This window comes from Dermacentor silvarum, unplaced genomic scaffold (assembly GCF_013339745.2).
Source record: "Dermacentor silvarum isolate Dsil-2018 unplaced genomic scaffold, BIME_Dsil_1.4 Seq963, whole genome shotgun sequence".
NCBI classification, from domain to species: Eukaryota; Metazoa; Arthropoda; class Arachnida; order Ixodida; family Ixodidae; genus Dermacentor; species Dermacentor silvarum.
The window spans coordinates 1-16,298 of NW_023607024.1; the positions used below are offsets into that span (position 1 = coordinate 1).

General features: G+C 45.1%; 1 protein-coding gene across 1 annotated transcript; it reads right to left on the bottom strand.

Annotated features, from left to right (window-relative positions):
• Window positions 1-13,990: 13,990 nt before the first annotated feature.
• Window positions 13,991-14,410, bottom strand: LOC125942052 (U3 small nucleolar ribonucleoprotein protein IMP3-like). Its single transcript, XM_049659967.1, has 2 exons — window positions 14,242-14,410; window positions 13,991-14,128 (listed from the first exon to the last, which is right to left on the bottom strand). Exons 1-2 carry the CDS (start codon window positions 14,376-14,378, stop codon window positions 14,017-14,019), a joined length of 249 nt encoding a protein of 82 aa, XP_049515924.1. The 5' UTR covers window positions 14,379-14,410; the 3' UTR covers window positions 13,991-14,016.
• Window positions 14,411-16,298: the final 1,888 nt, after the last annotated feature.

Genomic DNA, 16,298 nt, shown 5'->3' on the forward strand with positions numbered 1-16,298 from the left:
TTGAAACAACTCCTCTTACATTGTAAATAGGCATGAATTATTATACTGCAAGATAGTTTAGGCTGACATTATGTATTTCAGTTTCTCTCTTTTCTTTTTTTTCTTTCTCTCTTTTTTTTTTGTAGTGTATGAACGCGCTATATTTTGCTTTTCCGGTGAGAAATGTTGCATGTAAATTTTGTATATGCCCACCCATTGCTGTTCATGTGTACCTGGAGCACTGGGTGCTCCCTCAAGCTGCCTTTAGCAGCTTTTTGCCCAGTGTCCCCTCTTCCCTGTACTGCTTTGTACTGCGTGAAAAAGAAAATACTTTCTATTCTACTGCTGCTTATCATCAACTTTTCTGTCACCATTTGTTGAAAAAAGAAAAAAAAAAGCGTTCAGCCTTAATTAAAACAAGATGGTAAAAACAGCGCTAGCCTCTTGACCCCCCCCCCCCCCTCGCTCAAAAAAAGATAACCAATAACTTTGTATCCCCCCCCCCCCCCCGAAAATCAACATTCTGGATAAATCCCTGGTGGGACACAGATGAGATTATCTTGCCTAACGTGCTGTAGTCCTTTAGGATAGAATTTGATGCAGCAATGTCTTCTGGCACGAGAACGAAACGTGCCTCATCCTCGAAACGTGCCTGCTATGCTGAAGTCTGCCAGTGCACTCTTACTTCTTCAATACTTCTTTTTGGGCGAGTTGGTACATCTTGAAACTTTGGGTAACAGCGCAAACAGACGACCACAAGAAGGGAGACACGGACACACAGGCGCTGTGTGTCCTGTGTGTCCGTGTCTCCCTTCTTGTGGTCGTCTGTTTGCGCTGTTACCCAAAGTTTCACTCTTACTTCTGCCTGAAGTACGCTAATTGTCACATGTGAGTGCCGCGAGGTGCCGCTAGAAGATCGGAGCGGCCACCCAAGCTCCGGGAAGAAGTGAACGGGTGCACGAGCACGGCGGCACAAGGGTGATCTCGCAGTGTTCGAACCAGGCGGGCAGCAGTTCCGAGCTCCTGGGGTGAACGAGGCGAGAGGTCCTGCCAGGCGAGACGTCCATGGCAAGGTGCATAGGATCGTGGAGATGAGCGTGGACGCGGGCGTCCGAGGAACCAGGAGTCCTGCTGCCAGTGCTCGAGACGCTGGCTGACCCGAGCACCGCCGGTCCCTGAGCTGCTGCACCTGAGCTGTGCCGAGTAGCGTTCCAGTCTGGCACAGATGTTGCTGTGCTAGACGCGGTCCTCACGTGTGACCGCCGCACGTGAATTGCGAGCGGCGTACGAGCTGGGCACCGAGGCTGTGCTGGACGTGTGACTGTAGCACGTCAGTCATGAGCGGCGTACGAGCCGAACACGGAGATCGTGCTGGAGAAGGCGTCCCCTGGCTGCTGCTGCTGCTGCTCCTGAGCGTGCTGAGCCCGAGAACCGTGCCGAACGGGGCCTGAGCGTGTTGTTGTCGCAGCCGGCTCGAGCTCGGGTAAACCCACAGTGCCGTGACAACAGAACCGTGAGCCTCGCAACACAGGACTGTTTCAACCCGTTTATCCTCGTGTGCTATGTGTGGACGTACTGACTGCAGTTACACAGCTATTCACTCTATGTATGTATGTATGTATGTATGTATGTATGTATGTATGTATGTATGTGTGTGTATATATATATATATATATATATATATATATATATATATATATATATATATATATATATACTTTTCAGGTTCTTTTTGATTTTGATAAATGCTCCCAAATGACTCTCTCTTTCTTCCGCATCACTGCGCACTAGCGAAAGTGCCGAACAGTCCTAAACACTACACTAATGAACCACCACCTGTATCTGCGCTACAGGTGTGTGGAGCAAGTGCACAGTGTTGAAGACACAAGTAATGCATGTAAAATTCACTGTAAGGCCACCATCACCCCAACAAGAAAGAATGCATTGCAAGGAAACACAGCAACACATTTGTTCAAGCCGATGGGAAGCCAGAAACACCCATGTAACTGTATCATGTGCTCATGGAAGTGGGACAGGGCCGTAGCCGCACGCATAAGAGATGTGGAAATAAACCCTATTGAACCTTTGACAAAACTCAAGGAATGGTTATCGTATGACGGGGAGCTAAATTCCCTTTCATTTATGGCCAAAGTTTAAGCCAAAGGTGCAAGCATTTCCAAGCATCATTGACATAAAGCTGTTGAGCCATCAGTAGCGCCAGATAGAGATAATTCAGGTTTTGTTTTATTTTCAGGGTTTATATTAGGAAAAAGTCAGAGGGTGTTTTACAAAGCCATTAATTTTTTCTGCAAAAATCAGAGTTTATGAAAGTTTTCTTTCACAGTGCAATGATATTCACAGTGCTTTTTGGTCTTTCTAGCATTATTCACCTTTTAGTTTTGTGCCCACCCATAAAGCAAACCTATTATGCAAAAAGGACAAAAATCAATAAAGGGTTTATCGCAGTTACAATTTACTGGAATCTATAAATACGTGTTTACCAATGTTGGAATCCGTTATTACAGCCCATGCTCTTTGGATTTATGGAACAAAACAATGGGAATACTTTTTCAATGTTTACACTGGATACAGTAGCCAGTAGGTGCAGCTTAGTGCATGAAAGGACAGGGCAGTCACGACCATGCATCCTCCACAAAACTAGGGGCTCAACAATTTATTCAATGGTGGTGTACGCCTTTTGACACTACTTTGCCAGCAAGGCAGCATCATGATTGAATGATAAACCAGCAGTAAACAACTGAATTTACGTGTCAAATTCTATTGGCAGTTCCACCTTCATGTTTGGATTGACAATCTGAGCGCGGTACCAGAATGACTAGCTGGTGTAGTACTCTCGAAAGCTCTTAGTGACGTCACACCACTTTTCCTCGTGTACAATGTCAAGCCTGCAGTCAACACATGCACAAAGGTTGCCGCAGATGCGTCATTCCATCAATTTAGCATCATGTGGCAAGGCGATGATACAAATCGTACAAAAAAGTAGACTCAGCTTCTAGTTCTTTAATTATTGTGAGCAGTAAATTTTGAATTTTTCCTTTGGACGTTCACCTTGATGAACAGTTTGTATGAGGAGTTTGTTGCCACTCCAATAGCACTGGCCAGCTGCGTCGGCAAGGTAATGGAGAGAATGATCCTTACACGGTTAGAATGGTACTTGGAATTTTACGTCTATCCAGAGGCAATGGCTGGCTTTAGACGCGGACGCTCGTCAATAGACAGCGTTATTGGCCTTGTAACGTATGTACAGCACCAGAAACACCTGAAACGAATCACTGCAGCCTTATTCCTTGATGTTAAAGGTGCCTACGACAATGTATATCATCATGCAATTCTGGATGCCTTAGAATCTGTAGGAATTGGTGGACACGTCTTTTGCTGGATACACAGCTATTTGATTAGAATATCTTTCTTATTTTGACTGAAGACGGAGCAATGCCGTCTAGCTATACCAGTTGTGGTGTACCGCAAGGCGGAGTACTTAGCCCTACCCTATTCAACCTGGTGCTCGTTGGTCTCGCAGATTCGTTACTGCAAATCGTACAGCTCTCCGTATATGCAGACGAAATTTGCATATGGGCTTCAGGAGTGACACGTGTACAAGTCCGCACACAACTTTAGAAGGCTTCAACGGCCGTGTCAATGTATCTAAGAAGGCAAGGCCTGGAGCTTTCACCTGAGAAGCGTGCACTCGTTGCTTTTACTCGCAAAGCGATGGCCCCATATGCTTTGCGGATTAAAGACCGAAATGTAGCGTATAGATGAACACCCCGATTTCTTGGCGTCATTACTGATAGAGACTTGTCTTGGAGCCCTCACATCTCATACATGACAAACCGTTTGGCTGCCATTGTGGACCTTCTCGCGTTTTTCGGTGGAAAGTCCTGGGGCGCAACAGTACCATCAATGCTGCAACTATATAAAGTGCTATTCTTGGGCTTCCTGCGATACAGCTTACCTGTACTAGGAAATACTTGCACTACAAATATCCGCAGACTCCAGAGTGTGCAAGCCCAAGCCCTCAGAACTTGTCTTGGTCTCCCAAAAACTATGTCATCGATTGCGACAGTGGCCATTGCCAGAGACTCCCCTTTCATAGTCTACATTGCTACAGATGTCCTGAGGGCACACATCCGACATCTGACTCGGATTCCCTCACACCATCTTGCTAGCTTGCCAGCGAAGAGGCCACATTCAACATTTGCCAAAAGTGTAGTAAGACATCAGTCCTACTTGCCTTCACAATTCACGCCTGCTACACGATTATCAGCCCCACTCTGGCGTCTGCACCGGCCGCAGGTACAGTTGACAATTCCGGGCATCAAAAGGAAAGCTGGAGCGCCGTTGCAAGTATTGAAGCAAGCAACTTTGGAACACATTTACAATGTCCAAAGATTCCGGCAACATGTATACACAGATGGTTCGGTAAAGCTCAACAGCTCCGCTGCTGCAGTCATCATCCCGGCAAAATCTAAAGAAATCAAGCTAAAAACTTCATTTGTTACCAGCTCGACGGGTGCAGAACTTGCGGCACTCCGTGCTGCACTTGACTGTATTAATCAGGAACCAACACAACAATGGACAGTTTTTAGTGATTCCAAGGCAGCCCTTCAGTGCATACAAAGCCCAATGCGCCACGGACCCAATGAACAACTGGCCCCAGAAATACGACAGATTATATCATCGAATGGCTTCCGGGACATTGCAACATCAGCGGCAATGACCACGCCGACGAGGCCGCCCGATCTGCACATGAAAGTGGTCAATGTGCCTTCATTCCACTTTTGCGAACAGACGCTGCGGCTGGACTGCGATTGATGTCTCGTGAATGTGCTTTGCCCCTGTGTGACTCGAACACTTTCACCATGTGCCGTTTGCATTCGTTGTCTCCGGATATACGGATGCATCTACCGCCTGGATTACCACGATGTGAACAGACCATGCTGTACCGGCTGTGGCTAGGCATTGCATTTACGAACTCATATGCCTTCCTTATTGGAATGGCCAACAGCCCCACGTGCAACATGTGCAACAGTGATGAGACGCTCACACACATTATCTGTGTCTGCCCGAGCTATAATGCCGAAAGACAAGTGATGCGCAGAGTGTTGGACCAATTGGACAATCGTGCACTAACGGAACTAAAAGCTTTAGGCCAGTGCTCCGACAGAACATCCACGCTGTAGGCGTTACTCGCGTTACTAAGGTTCCTGCGATCTACGGGCCTTCACGATAGACTTTAGGAGCGCCACCCCCTGCCGCTCTTTAGTGTACGCAGTTTGTTTGTGCTCGTCTCTCTTTCTCCCCCTACCCCTTCCCCCCGTGCACGGCAGCCAACCGGAACTACATCTGGTTAACCTCCTTGCCTTTCTATGCATTCTCTCTCTCTCTCTTGTTGCAACGAAGAACGCCCTCACTTTACCACACTTTTTTCAGCAAATTTAGTCATGGCACGGTCACTTGAACACAACTGTGAGCTATGAAATTTGGACTTTTTTGGATAAGTCTGAATTGTCCATTCTTTTTTTTGCTAGCCAGCATTTCTTAGATATAACTGGATTAATCGAAAAACGTAGTACCCTACTTGTGGCGAATTCAGTTCATCACTCTGATCCTCTGGGAGAGCCGGTAGGTATGTAGGCTGCCCGCAATCTAAGCAGGAGACGTGACTTCCCAGCCAAACACTTTAGGTATTTGCTCTCATTAGAAAAGTAGCAGGTCACTGACAATAGTTAAAATAAAATGACATTTTGGGATTCATACGAATCCCGAAGCACATGGCCAAAAGTTCGGGCATACACGTCATTGAGTGTGCCAGATGATCTGTTCAGTGTATTACTTCTGGCTTGAAGCATTAAAGATTCAAGATTGATCTCTGTTGTCAGGTGCTTCTCCATGGCAACGATACACGCGTTGTCCCAGTTTATTTGGTGATCCGTGTTCTGGGCATGCTCAGCGACAGCATTTGTCAGGGTGTGGCCTTGGCAACATCATTCTTGTGCTGCTCAAGATGCCTGCAAAATATTCCACTCTCCACCAATATATATATATATATATATATATATACCGATTTATGTTTCGCCCCCATCTTCTCTTTTTACCCACCAATACCCATCCTCACCATGGAGCAGTGGGAGATGACCCTTAGTGGTAGGACTCCTGAGGCACGGCGGGCGATCATCCACCGGGCCAAGGCTATCGCCGAAGACATCACCGGAGCCCTCGACTAAGGGCTTCTCCCCTATACCCCCTTCCCCAAAGTTAAAGTTTTCATCATAATCATCACACCGATTTGTAATCAGTGCAAGAAACCTCAAAGACCACGCCAGGGAAACTCTGGATCCTTCATGTTCATCAGGCCACATTTAAGCATGCTTGTTGGGACATGCAATATTTCGACACCATGATTCATAAAGACATGGGCAAGGGCTTCCCTCGCAATACATATATAAGGGATCGTGGCGCACTTCTGCCTTCATGCTTGAGCATCCATCCCTTGCTTGGCTTTTAGCTGATTATTCATGGCAAGCTTGGTCGTAGTTCGAATAAAATGCTTGGGGTACCCATTCTTTGTCAGGTGTGCTTCAATGGCCATAAGCACAGGTGCTCCAATGTCCAATGGCAGGTGTGTTGTGCCCATTCAACTAGCAACAAAACCACTCATCGTTTATGGGACATCGGGTGAACTGACGAAGTCCAAGTATCAACCCGAGTGGGATGACTTCCAGTACGCGCTGAAGGCGAGGCCTGCGGGAGCACGCATCACAAGTGCGTCTATGAAGAGGAGGCACCCATGCTTCTATTCTTCCTCGGTGAACTTGATGTAATGTTCTATGCTATTTAAGCAATCAAGGAAATGTTACAGGTCCTTATTGTCTATGACAAAGAAGCAATTGTCAACAAACCTTAAGAAAACTTTAGGTCGGAGCTAGCTTAAATGACTCCACAGCCTTAGCTAAAAAGATCAATGTGAATAGGCAAGTCTCAAGCAGTGACTTGAATGTGCTAATCATGCCAGTAGTGAAATAATATATATATATTATATATATATATATATATATATATATATATATAAAAGCGAGAAAGGAGAGATAGAGAGATATATGACAAAGTTGAACATGCAAAAAAAAAAAAAAAAAAAATGAATGGAGAGTTAAAGGAAAGACCCCAAGACCTGGTCGTGCCAGACAAAGCAGAGGGCAAGGTCGCTGTTAAGCGTGTTTCACATGCACAATTGACGGACACGCCTGTCAAGTTAAGTTGAACATGCACAAAAAAAAAAAAAAAAAAAGGGAGGGAGGGAGAGTTAAAGGTAAGACACCAAGACCTGGTCCTGCCAGACAAAGCAAAGGGCAAGGTCGCTGTTAAGCGTGTTTCACATGCACAATTGATGGACACGCCTGTCATGTTAAAAAAAGGAGAGAGAGAGAGAGAGTTAAAGGAAAGACACCAAGACCTGGTCGTGCCAGACGAAGCTTAGGGCAAGGTCGCTGGTAAGCGTCTTACACATGCACAATTGGCAGACACGCCTGTCATGTTAAGTTGAGCATGAAAAAAAAGGAAAAAAAAAAAAGAGGGAGATATATATATATATATATATATATATATATATACTATATAATATATATATAAAGGCACAATATGAGTGAAATGTGGATCTGGCGCAGCAAAACTAAGCGGAAAGAAGAAGGGACAAAAAGAGCACCAACCGAAAAATCGTGCATGACATGTACCAGCAGCTTTTTACGTGGGCAGTTGTTCAGAAGTATCTGGCAGAAGTATCTGTGTTTTGTAGTATGAGTAAATTCAGGCTCTCTCCACTTTTGAATTAACATTAAGAGTGCTAAGCACAGTGTATGCACTGTGCTTAGCACCATACATGTTAAATGTCACATGGCCTGCCACGTGCATCGAAAACAGTGTCATCTGCCGCAGCGCCACCAGCCGGGAACTGTTGTCTGGGATCCGCATAGAAAATGTTTCAGGAATGCGCTTGGAACGCCGTCATGTCCAAACCCTGTCAGCTAGCGCGATTCGGCACAGCCATGCGGCCATGCATTCAACTACGACTGAGAGATTCGCTCCCATTGCAGCCCGCCTGACGTGGCAGGCTGCACCTTTTTTTTTTTTATCCAGCGGTCGCAACTCTCCAAGAGATGTAAGGGCTGGGAAAAAAGCCCGAAAAGATTGAGAGAGGGAAAAAAAAAAACGAAGTGCAGCACACGATCCTAGAAGTGACGACGATGATAAGAAAACAGCAGCACAATTTTTAAGTTACTTCATTATATGCTTTCAGTTTCGTGTTGAAAATGTAGTGTCAATTTCAATCGTATAGCTGAATACAGGATGCCCTCTGGATTTTGGTCCAGGACTGGCGTCTGGTACTCCTCAAAGCAAGTGGAACTGTCCACTTGGTGGCAAGGCATTTTTGCTAATCAGCTGCTGACACCTATAGCTTCTGGGCAGCTGGAGATACCTTCGCTATCTGCCAGTTGTGAACGAAACTGGTCTTTGTTTGGAAATGTTCGTAACAAGCTTAGCAACAGGTTCACAAGTAAACATGTTGGAAAACTTGTATATGAACAATTAAATTCGAGTGTGCAAGCATCCGCAATTGATTCTGATGTGAGTGTGTCCAGCGAGAGTGACTTGGACACTGAGTGACCTTTTTCTAAGTTATCAGATTAGCAATCTTTCGTGGAAGTAAACAAGGCGTTCATTCCATTTTCTTCGTGTTGTCTACGTAACTATCGCATGTATTCGATAATTATTTTTTATTGCTAGAATAATAAATATAAGCTATTTTTACTGGAGTTTCAATTTTTCTCAAACTTTCCTAAAAAAAAAAAAAAAAAACTCAACGCTCACATAAATTTTGCATCCCTAATGTCATCTAATGTACAAAAACTTCATTCAAAAGAAAAATGCATGGCATATTTTTATAGAAACGACATATTTTTGAGCAGAAACCAAAAGTAACCTTGTAAGCTGCACTACTTGCATAGCTTCCGCAGCATTGCCTGCTATGCATGAAAAACATTATAGACACTTGCTGGAAGCCAGACTGCCATCAAGGCTGTCTTGTTACCCATAGAAATGCTTAGGCATTAATGGTTAAACAACACAACCTGGAACAGATGTACACAAGAACAAAACAGGCAGTACCTTGCAATTTGCAACTAATGTTACCTTCAAGAATCCAGAGAAAAGAAAGCTTTGGGAAAATGCACATGATCAGTAAACATGCAACAAAATTCAAGTAGACTACTCAGGCCATAAGTGAATTATCTGTTACAGAATATATTTAAAAACTTATCTTCATTGTTATGCAAACTGGGAGCTGACTTTTACATTCCAACATATGCCAATGTATATTTTACATCAATGAACGTGCCGTCTAGACAGCATATTAGGGATAGAGAAGACAACAGGTACTTTGTACCAACTTGTAATTTCTTTTAGGTTCTGGGTAACATAATGCATGTACAGTGCTCACGGATTGAAACGCGACAGGAAAATTTTGGGTAGAACACTCTTTCTGTGCAATTACTCGAGAGTACCATGCCTTGTTGCTTCGAATCTGGTCACGAAAGGTGACTTGGACTCTGATCTAAGCGTACGAGTCGAGATTGCGCCGATGTCACACAAATTACCGACGGTGGAAACAAAAGCATGCGCATTGGTTAGGCCTAAATTGTCGCGTTTCAATCCGTGAGCACTGTACAGCCCAACAGTCGTCACGTGCTCTTTTGTATTGGCCCTTCTGTAGGATCTATTCAGTGTGCCTTGAGATGGCTTCATAAACGTTAATCAAAACCGAGTAAGGGCACCAAGTGGATGTCAGCCATGAAATGTGTATGAAATGTGCAAATTGAAACTGTATCTTCCATTGTATGGTCACATTACTATCAGCATGGACTGAACACAGTGTAGTGTGCCACAGTTTGATATGTCAGCAATGAAGTGCAGCAATTAAAGCAGAAAATTAGGTGGTCTGGTATAATCTACAGTTCTCACTGCTCATGCGATTAAAAATCCATGTTCAAAGAACACTATCTAAACCATTTGTTTTGTAAAGTGAAACATGTGCTGCGCTGGAGGCCATGGCTGATAAAGCTTCAGTGAAGCTTTATTCCTCAAGACTACTCTTTTAAAGGATAACACATAACAAATACAACTAAAACAGAAACATCAGGCTACAAATATCTACAGTAAGTGGTGGTGGTTATCAAAAAGCTTCGAAATGGTTGTACGGCAGCATGTCAAGAACTGCTGATGAAGTTGACTATTTTTGCAATGGCATAACATGAAGAGTCAAAGGTTGTGTGTTGCGAAGTCCCTGCAATGTAAAGTTTGGAAGAAAGAGTGTATATGTTCCTGATGACCACCTGCGACATGCCTTCTGGAGAAATGTAAGAAGCCTCATCTCAGCTTCCTCGTCAGTTTTGTACCCACCTGGATGCAATAAAGTTAGCACTTGGGCATACTAAAGCACCCAACACTTTGACAAACACACATGGTGCTTTTTTCCAAGAAACAGAAGGTGTTATAAAATGTACGCATGCAATTATAAGAGCAGACAAGAGTGGCTCAAGGGCCTACTCCTATGAAGGGCTTGGTTTCCTACAAAGTCGACATGCAACAATGAGGTGGACCCTGTACCTTGAGCTTGTTATTCAGGCCATTTAAGAGGCCAGCACGCATGGTGAAGCACATGTGATACTTGGGGGGAAATTGGAACCTAATGCCTTCTACCTCATTACAGAGACAGTGGCACAACAGGCACGACAGACAGGCAGTGGCACAGCTGATTTTTAGTGTCGAGGACAGCAATAGACACAATGGTCAAACTGTAGGAGACTCGGGCCAGAGCTACTTTAGACACATAAAGAGTGCCTGACTGCAATCAACCCTCACCAGGTCTCTAAGTGCAGTGAAGGTAGTGCTAGCAACTGCTGTTGGCTTTCAGTGATGTTGACACTGCTCTTAAGCATACTGCGGAAAGAAATTCAGATGGTGAAGTATGCAGCTGTGAATTATTTTGCCAATTCCCTAGTACAGTGTGCACAGCTTGCAAATAAAAGTCCGCTCTTTTTTTCCTTTTCGCATGCAGCAAGCTCATTAAACACAGAAAATCCGCACAAAACACCGCGGCTGACGCCATGGGTGCTGTCATTTTTTTATCTTTAATGGCACTACAATCTGAATGATGATTGTGTGTGTGCAGGATATGACAGCCTTCTTATTTTCAACTGAGTCGTATGATGTTACAAAGCAATTAAGCAAACATGCTGGGCAAAGTGGAAAGCGATGACACCATAAATAAAGACATTAAGATGAAGAAACTGTAAGTGACCATGATAAAAATACAACCAAGGTAAAACAATATTGGCACACACTTGTGTGGTGAACCAATGATAGCGGGTATTATTGGGCTCTGCAGACCACAAATTAGTTGAGAAGGCAGGCCATTATTTTTCCACAAGTAACCCTGCTAATACTAGCCGCTTCATGACATCTTTCCTTTTTTTGAAGACGATTATTCTTGGAGTGTGCTTAAGTCGTGGCCTTGTGGATAGGACACCATCTCGGCTGCGGGCGGTGCGCGGTTCGATCCCCATTGCTGAACACCCACCGGTTTACAAGACAAGCAACCCCCCGGACAGCTATGCTCACTCTGCGAAACCCAAGACAAACAAAACACCACACAGATCTCAAAAACGAGTCTGGCAGTCCTATGCCGCCAACTTCCCATGATGTGGGTGTCGTTTCAAGTGTCTGGAACTCCCATACTTGCCGAGCACAGGGCCAGGAGCACTCTTGTACCTATTTTACCAGTATGTACTCGGCGGCAGCACTCGTTTGCCTCCCACAGCTGTGGCGGACGCTAGACTATTCCACCAAAGCTGTAGTGGGACAAGGGGCACCCAGAGACCTTCGCAAATCTCTTATGGGGCCCTCTTTCAATATGAGAAACGTGTATAAACAACCGATCACCGAGTCATGGTACATCTCTACCAATTTGGGAAAACAAAAACAAAAAAACAGTGGGCTCCTGGCGGCACCGGGATTCGAGCCCAATGGGGAGGGAGGACAAAAATGGGGACGAAGGAAGAAAATGTGATCCTCCTCAAGATGTTGCCACAACTTGAAGTGTGCCTTTCTATTCCAGGAATAATAAAGCAGACTGCCTACCTTCTTCTTGAAGCATGCAATTCTATATTGTTCGCATTCTTTCTACTTTGACCGAGTCCACATATACATGGATGGTTCTTCCACTAAGACAAGCTCCACTAGTGCAGTGGTTATTTTAACACAATCAATCACATCAGCTACCAGATTTCACACTTCACAACATTGACCGGTTCAGAGCTTGTTGTCTTCCGAGACGCCATTGTTTACATTAACCACCAACCGGCTAATTGGTGGGCAATATTCTGCGACTCAAAGGTGGCCCTGCAATGTCTTTTGTAAGCTCTTCGTCGTCGGTCCTGTGAACAACTTGTGCCGCAGATACGAGAAACGCACCACCATGCGATCGTAAAAGGACACAACGTCGTGTTTTAGTGGCTACTGGCTCATTGCAGTATCTCCGGCAACAACCTTGCCAACGAAGCTGTTAGGAAAGCACATGAAAGAACGAAACTGGTTTCTATAACTTTATTGGGGACTGATGCAGCTCAACACTTAAGCAAGCTAACGAACCGTATGACATTGCAGATGTGGCATACACGTGAATTCACTCACAAACGGTTGCATTCTCTCAACCCATCTATGCAACTGTGGCTGTTTCCTGGTCTTCCCCGAAGTGATCAAACAGCACTGTGTTGCCTATGCCTGGGTGTTGCACTCACCAATTCTTAATTATTTATTATTGGAATGGCCAATAGCACCAAGTGCAGTGCTTGCGGTGTCGAGGAGACTATGGAATACTTTCCTGTGCTACTGCCCATCCTTTGAAAATGAAAGACATGACCTCTGCACATCTCCAAATCAGCTAGATGAAAAACTTTTCACGTTGTATAAGATCTTGGGACCATGGCCTCTTATATCCCAGCTACAAAAGGTCACAAAAGCACTGCTGCGATTTCTGAAGGCTGCTGGACTGAGTGACCTTCCGTGATACAGAGCAAAGAACTGTCACTATGTCGGCGATATCAACGGAGGACTTTCTCTTCTTATCTAATTTTTTCATTCCCCTTCCCCCGTGCAGGGTAGCCAACTGGGCTCATTCCTGGTTAATCTCTCTACCTTTAATTTATCCTTTTTCCTTTCTCTCTTCTCAAGATGCCAATGACTACACGAAGGTAAAACACCCTTAATTTAATTTGTAACAAAGTACAGTGTAACATCGGCAACAGTGGCCTTATCTGATGCTAGAAGTAAATGGAGAAGATACTGGTGAAACACTACAGGATTTCGTCACATTTCTTTTTTAAATTTCAGAACCTAATAACCAATTTATCATAATTTCTTGTAAGCATGACCTGTGACTCATCTCTGGTGCTAGTGTTATTGTTTCTGTGACATGCCTACTTTTTGTCATCTTGTAGTGCTTGTCACAATTTTATGATTCTGAGACTTCTGCTGCAAAATATATCTATTAGCGATGCTCCAGAACGTATAATACGGATAGAGAAATACAAGAAAAGCAACAAACGGCCACAGCCAACGCAGTTCGTAAATCACTATGCAGCTAGACTGTTGCAGCTATGCACTCCAACTCGGTATAGCAATGGCTTCACACAACACAACAGCAGAAAATAACACTGCCAGCCTACCATCGGACCGGCGTTGTTAAAGAAATCCCACTGCTCCCTGGAGCCTTGAAGGGGAGAATAAACGAAAGTAGGGTGTCATATTCAGGCCAACGTTGCTCAGGTAATCTGAGGTGATTTGTCTTCGTAGCCTTAAACGTTTTAACGTCACACGAGCACAGAAAAAAAAAATACAATAGATCGGCTCAATTGCAGGCATGTGGAACCTGCAATTTCAGGGAAGCAGGAATGTGCTCACAACTTACAGCTTGTTCAGCAAGTCGGTGGTTGCCTTGGCACGAAATGGGTCCTTCGGATCCAGCTCTTTGATCTTCCGCGCCAAATCCCGTATAGCCCGTGACAGCTTATTGTACCTGCACAAATATTACACGCAGAGTAAGTGGCACAGGACCATGTGCAGCGCGCGAATGCACCATGCTTGAAGCCGCGGAGGTCGCCGACCGATCAACAGACAGGCAGAACTTACTTTGTGTAATCCTCGCGCTTCTGAACATAGTACTTTCTCATTATCTTTACTTCATGGAGGTTGTTGTCGACTTCCCACGATATAAAGTCTACTTTCTTTAAGAGCTTCTGCTCGTGATACTTGAGTTTTCGAACCATGCTGAAAGTCGTGTCAACACCGCGGATACAGTGCTAGGGTGGCTAGAAGGGGAGGTGTGAATACCGGCGGCGCAAGCGTGACCCCTCAGCGCACCGATGCCGCAGGGCGGCGCTGTTGACCGAGGCGCGGGAAGGCACGCAACCGAAATGAGCGCATCGCCAGCCTCGGGTATCGCGCGTTGTCTACGAGCGTCATGGAATATACGTCTTTATCCATGAAATCAACGTTTTATCAGCCCACATCACTACTCCTGTGAGATTTTATGGGCCCAGTTCGCATTGCGTCGATAGATTCAAACGCGGTTTTTTTTTTTGTGTCCTCCAGATCAGAATCATAGGGGCTGGGGGCTCTGGAATAATTTCGACCACTTCGGGTTCTTTAACGCGCACTCACACCTTACGGCACACAGGTGCCTTGCACTTCGACTCCCTCAAAATGCGACCGTCGTCCTCGAGGTCAGCAGTAATCACCCTATGCGTGCCGTACGTACGACCTGTAAACTGCAGTCATTACCCGATTACTTCTCGACGTACAAACCACTTTGTGCCAGCGCTTGAAGACGTGTAGCATGTCCTTTCGACGCTCAAATAAGCAATTTACTATGATTTCAGACAGCAACAGATCTGGTCATAAAATAGTTTATTTAAGTGAGGAAAACAACTATGGGAAAATTTGATTACAACACGCAATATTTCAGTGCTTTTAGTTTATTCTCAGTGCCCTGCTGAATGACACCTTTAAGCAAAAAATGAATCCTTGTTACGCAATAAAAACGTACAACTGATGCTGTCAGGGCAGCAGAATGCTCTAGGCAACCAATTTTTGGCACATCACCAATTGATCAACTGCATAAACTTTGCCACAGCTTTGGCATGCAAACGAGTGAGTTTGTTTTCAATAAGGGCATTAATTGACCAGCTTGTAGAATGGTTCTGATAGACTGATAGATATAAAAGGCCCCCAAAGTCCCTTCTGTTTGTTCTTTAGATTCCACAACGGTTTCGTTGTGAAGCTGCCCAGCCAAGTAGATGCTACAGCTGGCAATTCTCCTTCTCCAATGAAGAACACTACCATTTTGGTTAACACAACAGGCGCAGCATTTCGTTCAATGCAAACTCTGCAGTCCAGTAACGAGCAATGTTTTGTTTAAACTTTTGCAGTGACCACAGTTCCAAAGGTCGCTTAAGCTCGATAATGAACAATTCTTCTGCGACTGGACTGGGCATTCCATCCCGCTGTATATTTACAGCCTCCACGTCTGCCGGTGGGCATGCATTCCCCCGTCTTGTCAATAGACAAGCGCCGCTTCTCTTGTAAGATAATAATAATAATAATACTTTATTCGTACTCAGAGAGTCGAATATGTAGTCCAGGCATACAGGGTCATAGTAGGCGGAACTGCCTATACCGGAGTGGTTTGCGTCCCGAACCTGGAACCCGTGGAGCGTGTGAGACATCTCTTCTTTTCTTTCTTTCGTCAGAGTCCTGCTAATGTATTTTGGCAAGTTCGGAAGTACTGTGGGCACGGCATCTTCTGAGAGGGCAGGAATGTGACGTGGTATCAAGACTGCAGTTCCATTAATAAAGTCGCGAACGATAAACCTAAGGAAAAAAAAAAGGCGGTGGTGATCAGATTGAGCTAGCGTGAAAGGCCTCGTGAATAATACTAGGATGGCAATTGGCAATGCCACGACAACGCTGTGCAACACGCTATGTATCGCGAGAAACACCACAAACAAGGCGACGAGACCAAAACTGACGGCGAAGGCACGGAGGCGAGGCGAGACCGGCAGGCCGGCGCGGCTATGCTTCCCGCGCCGCGAGCTGTAGCGCCATATTTCCCCTGGTGGCATCGGTGCGCAAGGGGGTCACGCGCGCCTGCAGGAAAGCGCCGCCGGTATTCACACCTCCCCTTCTAG

Coding starts and splice junctions, on each gene's coding strand:
- LOC125942052 (XM_049659967.1), bottom strand. CDS start 14,378: ATGGTTCGAAAACTCAAGTATCACGAGCAGAAGCTCTTAAAGAAAGTA. Junction 14,129..14,241: donor AAGCGCGAGGATTACACAAA/GTAAGTTCTGCC, acceptor ATATTTGTGCAG/GTACAATAAGCTGTCACGGG.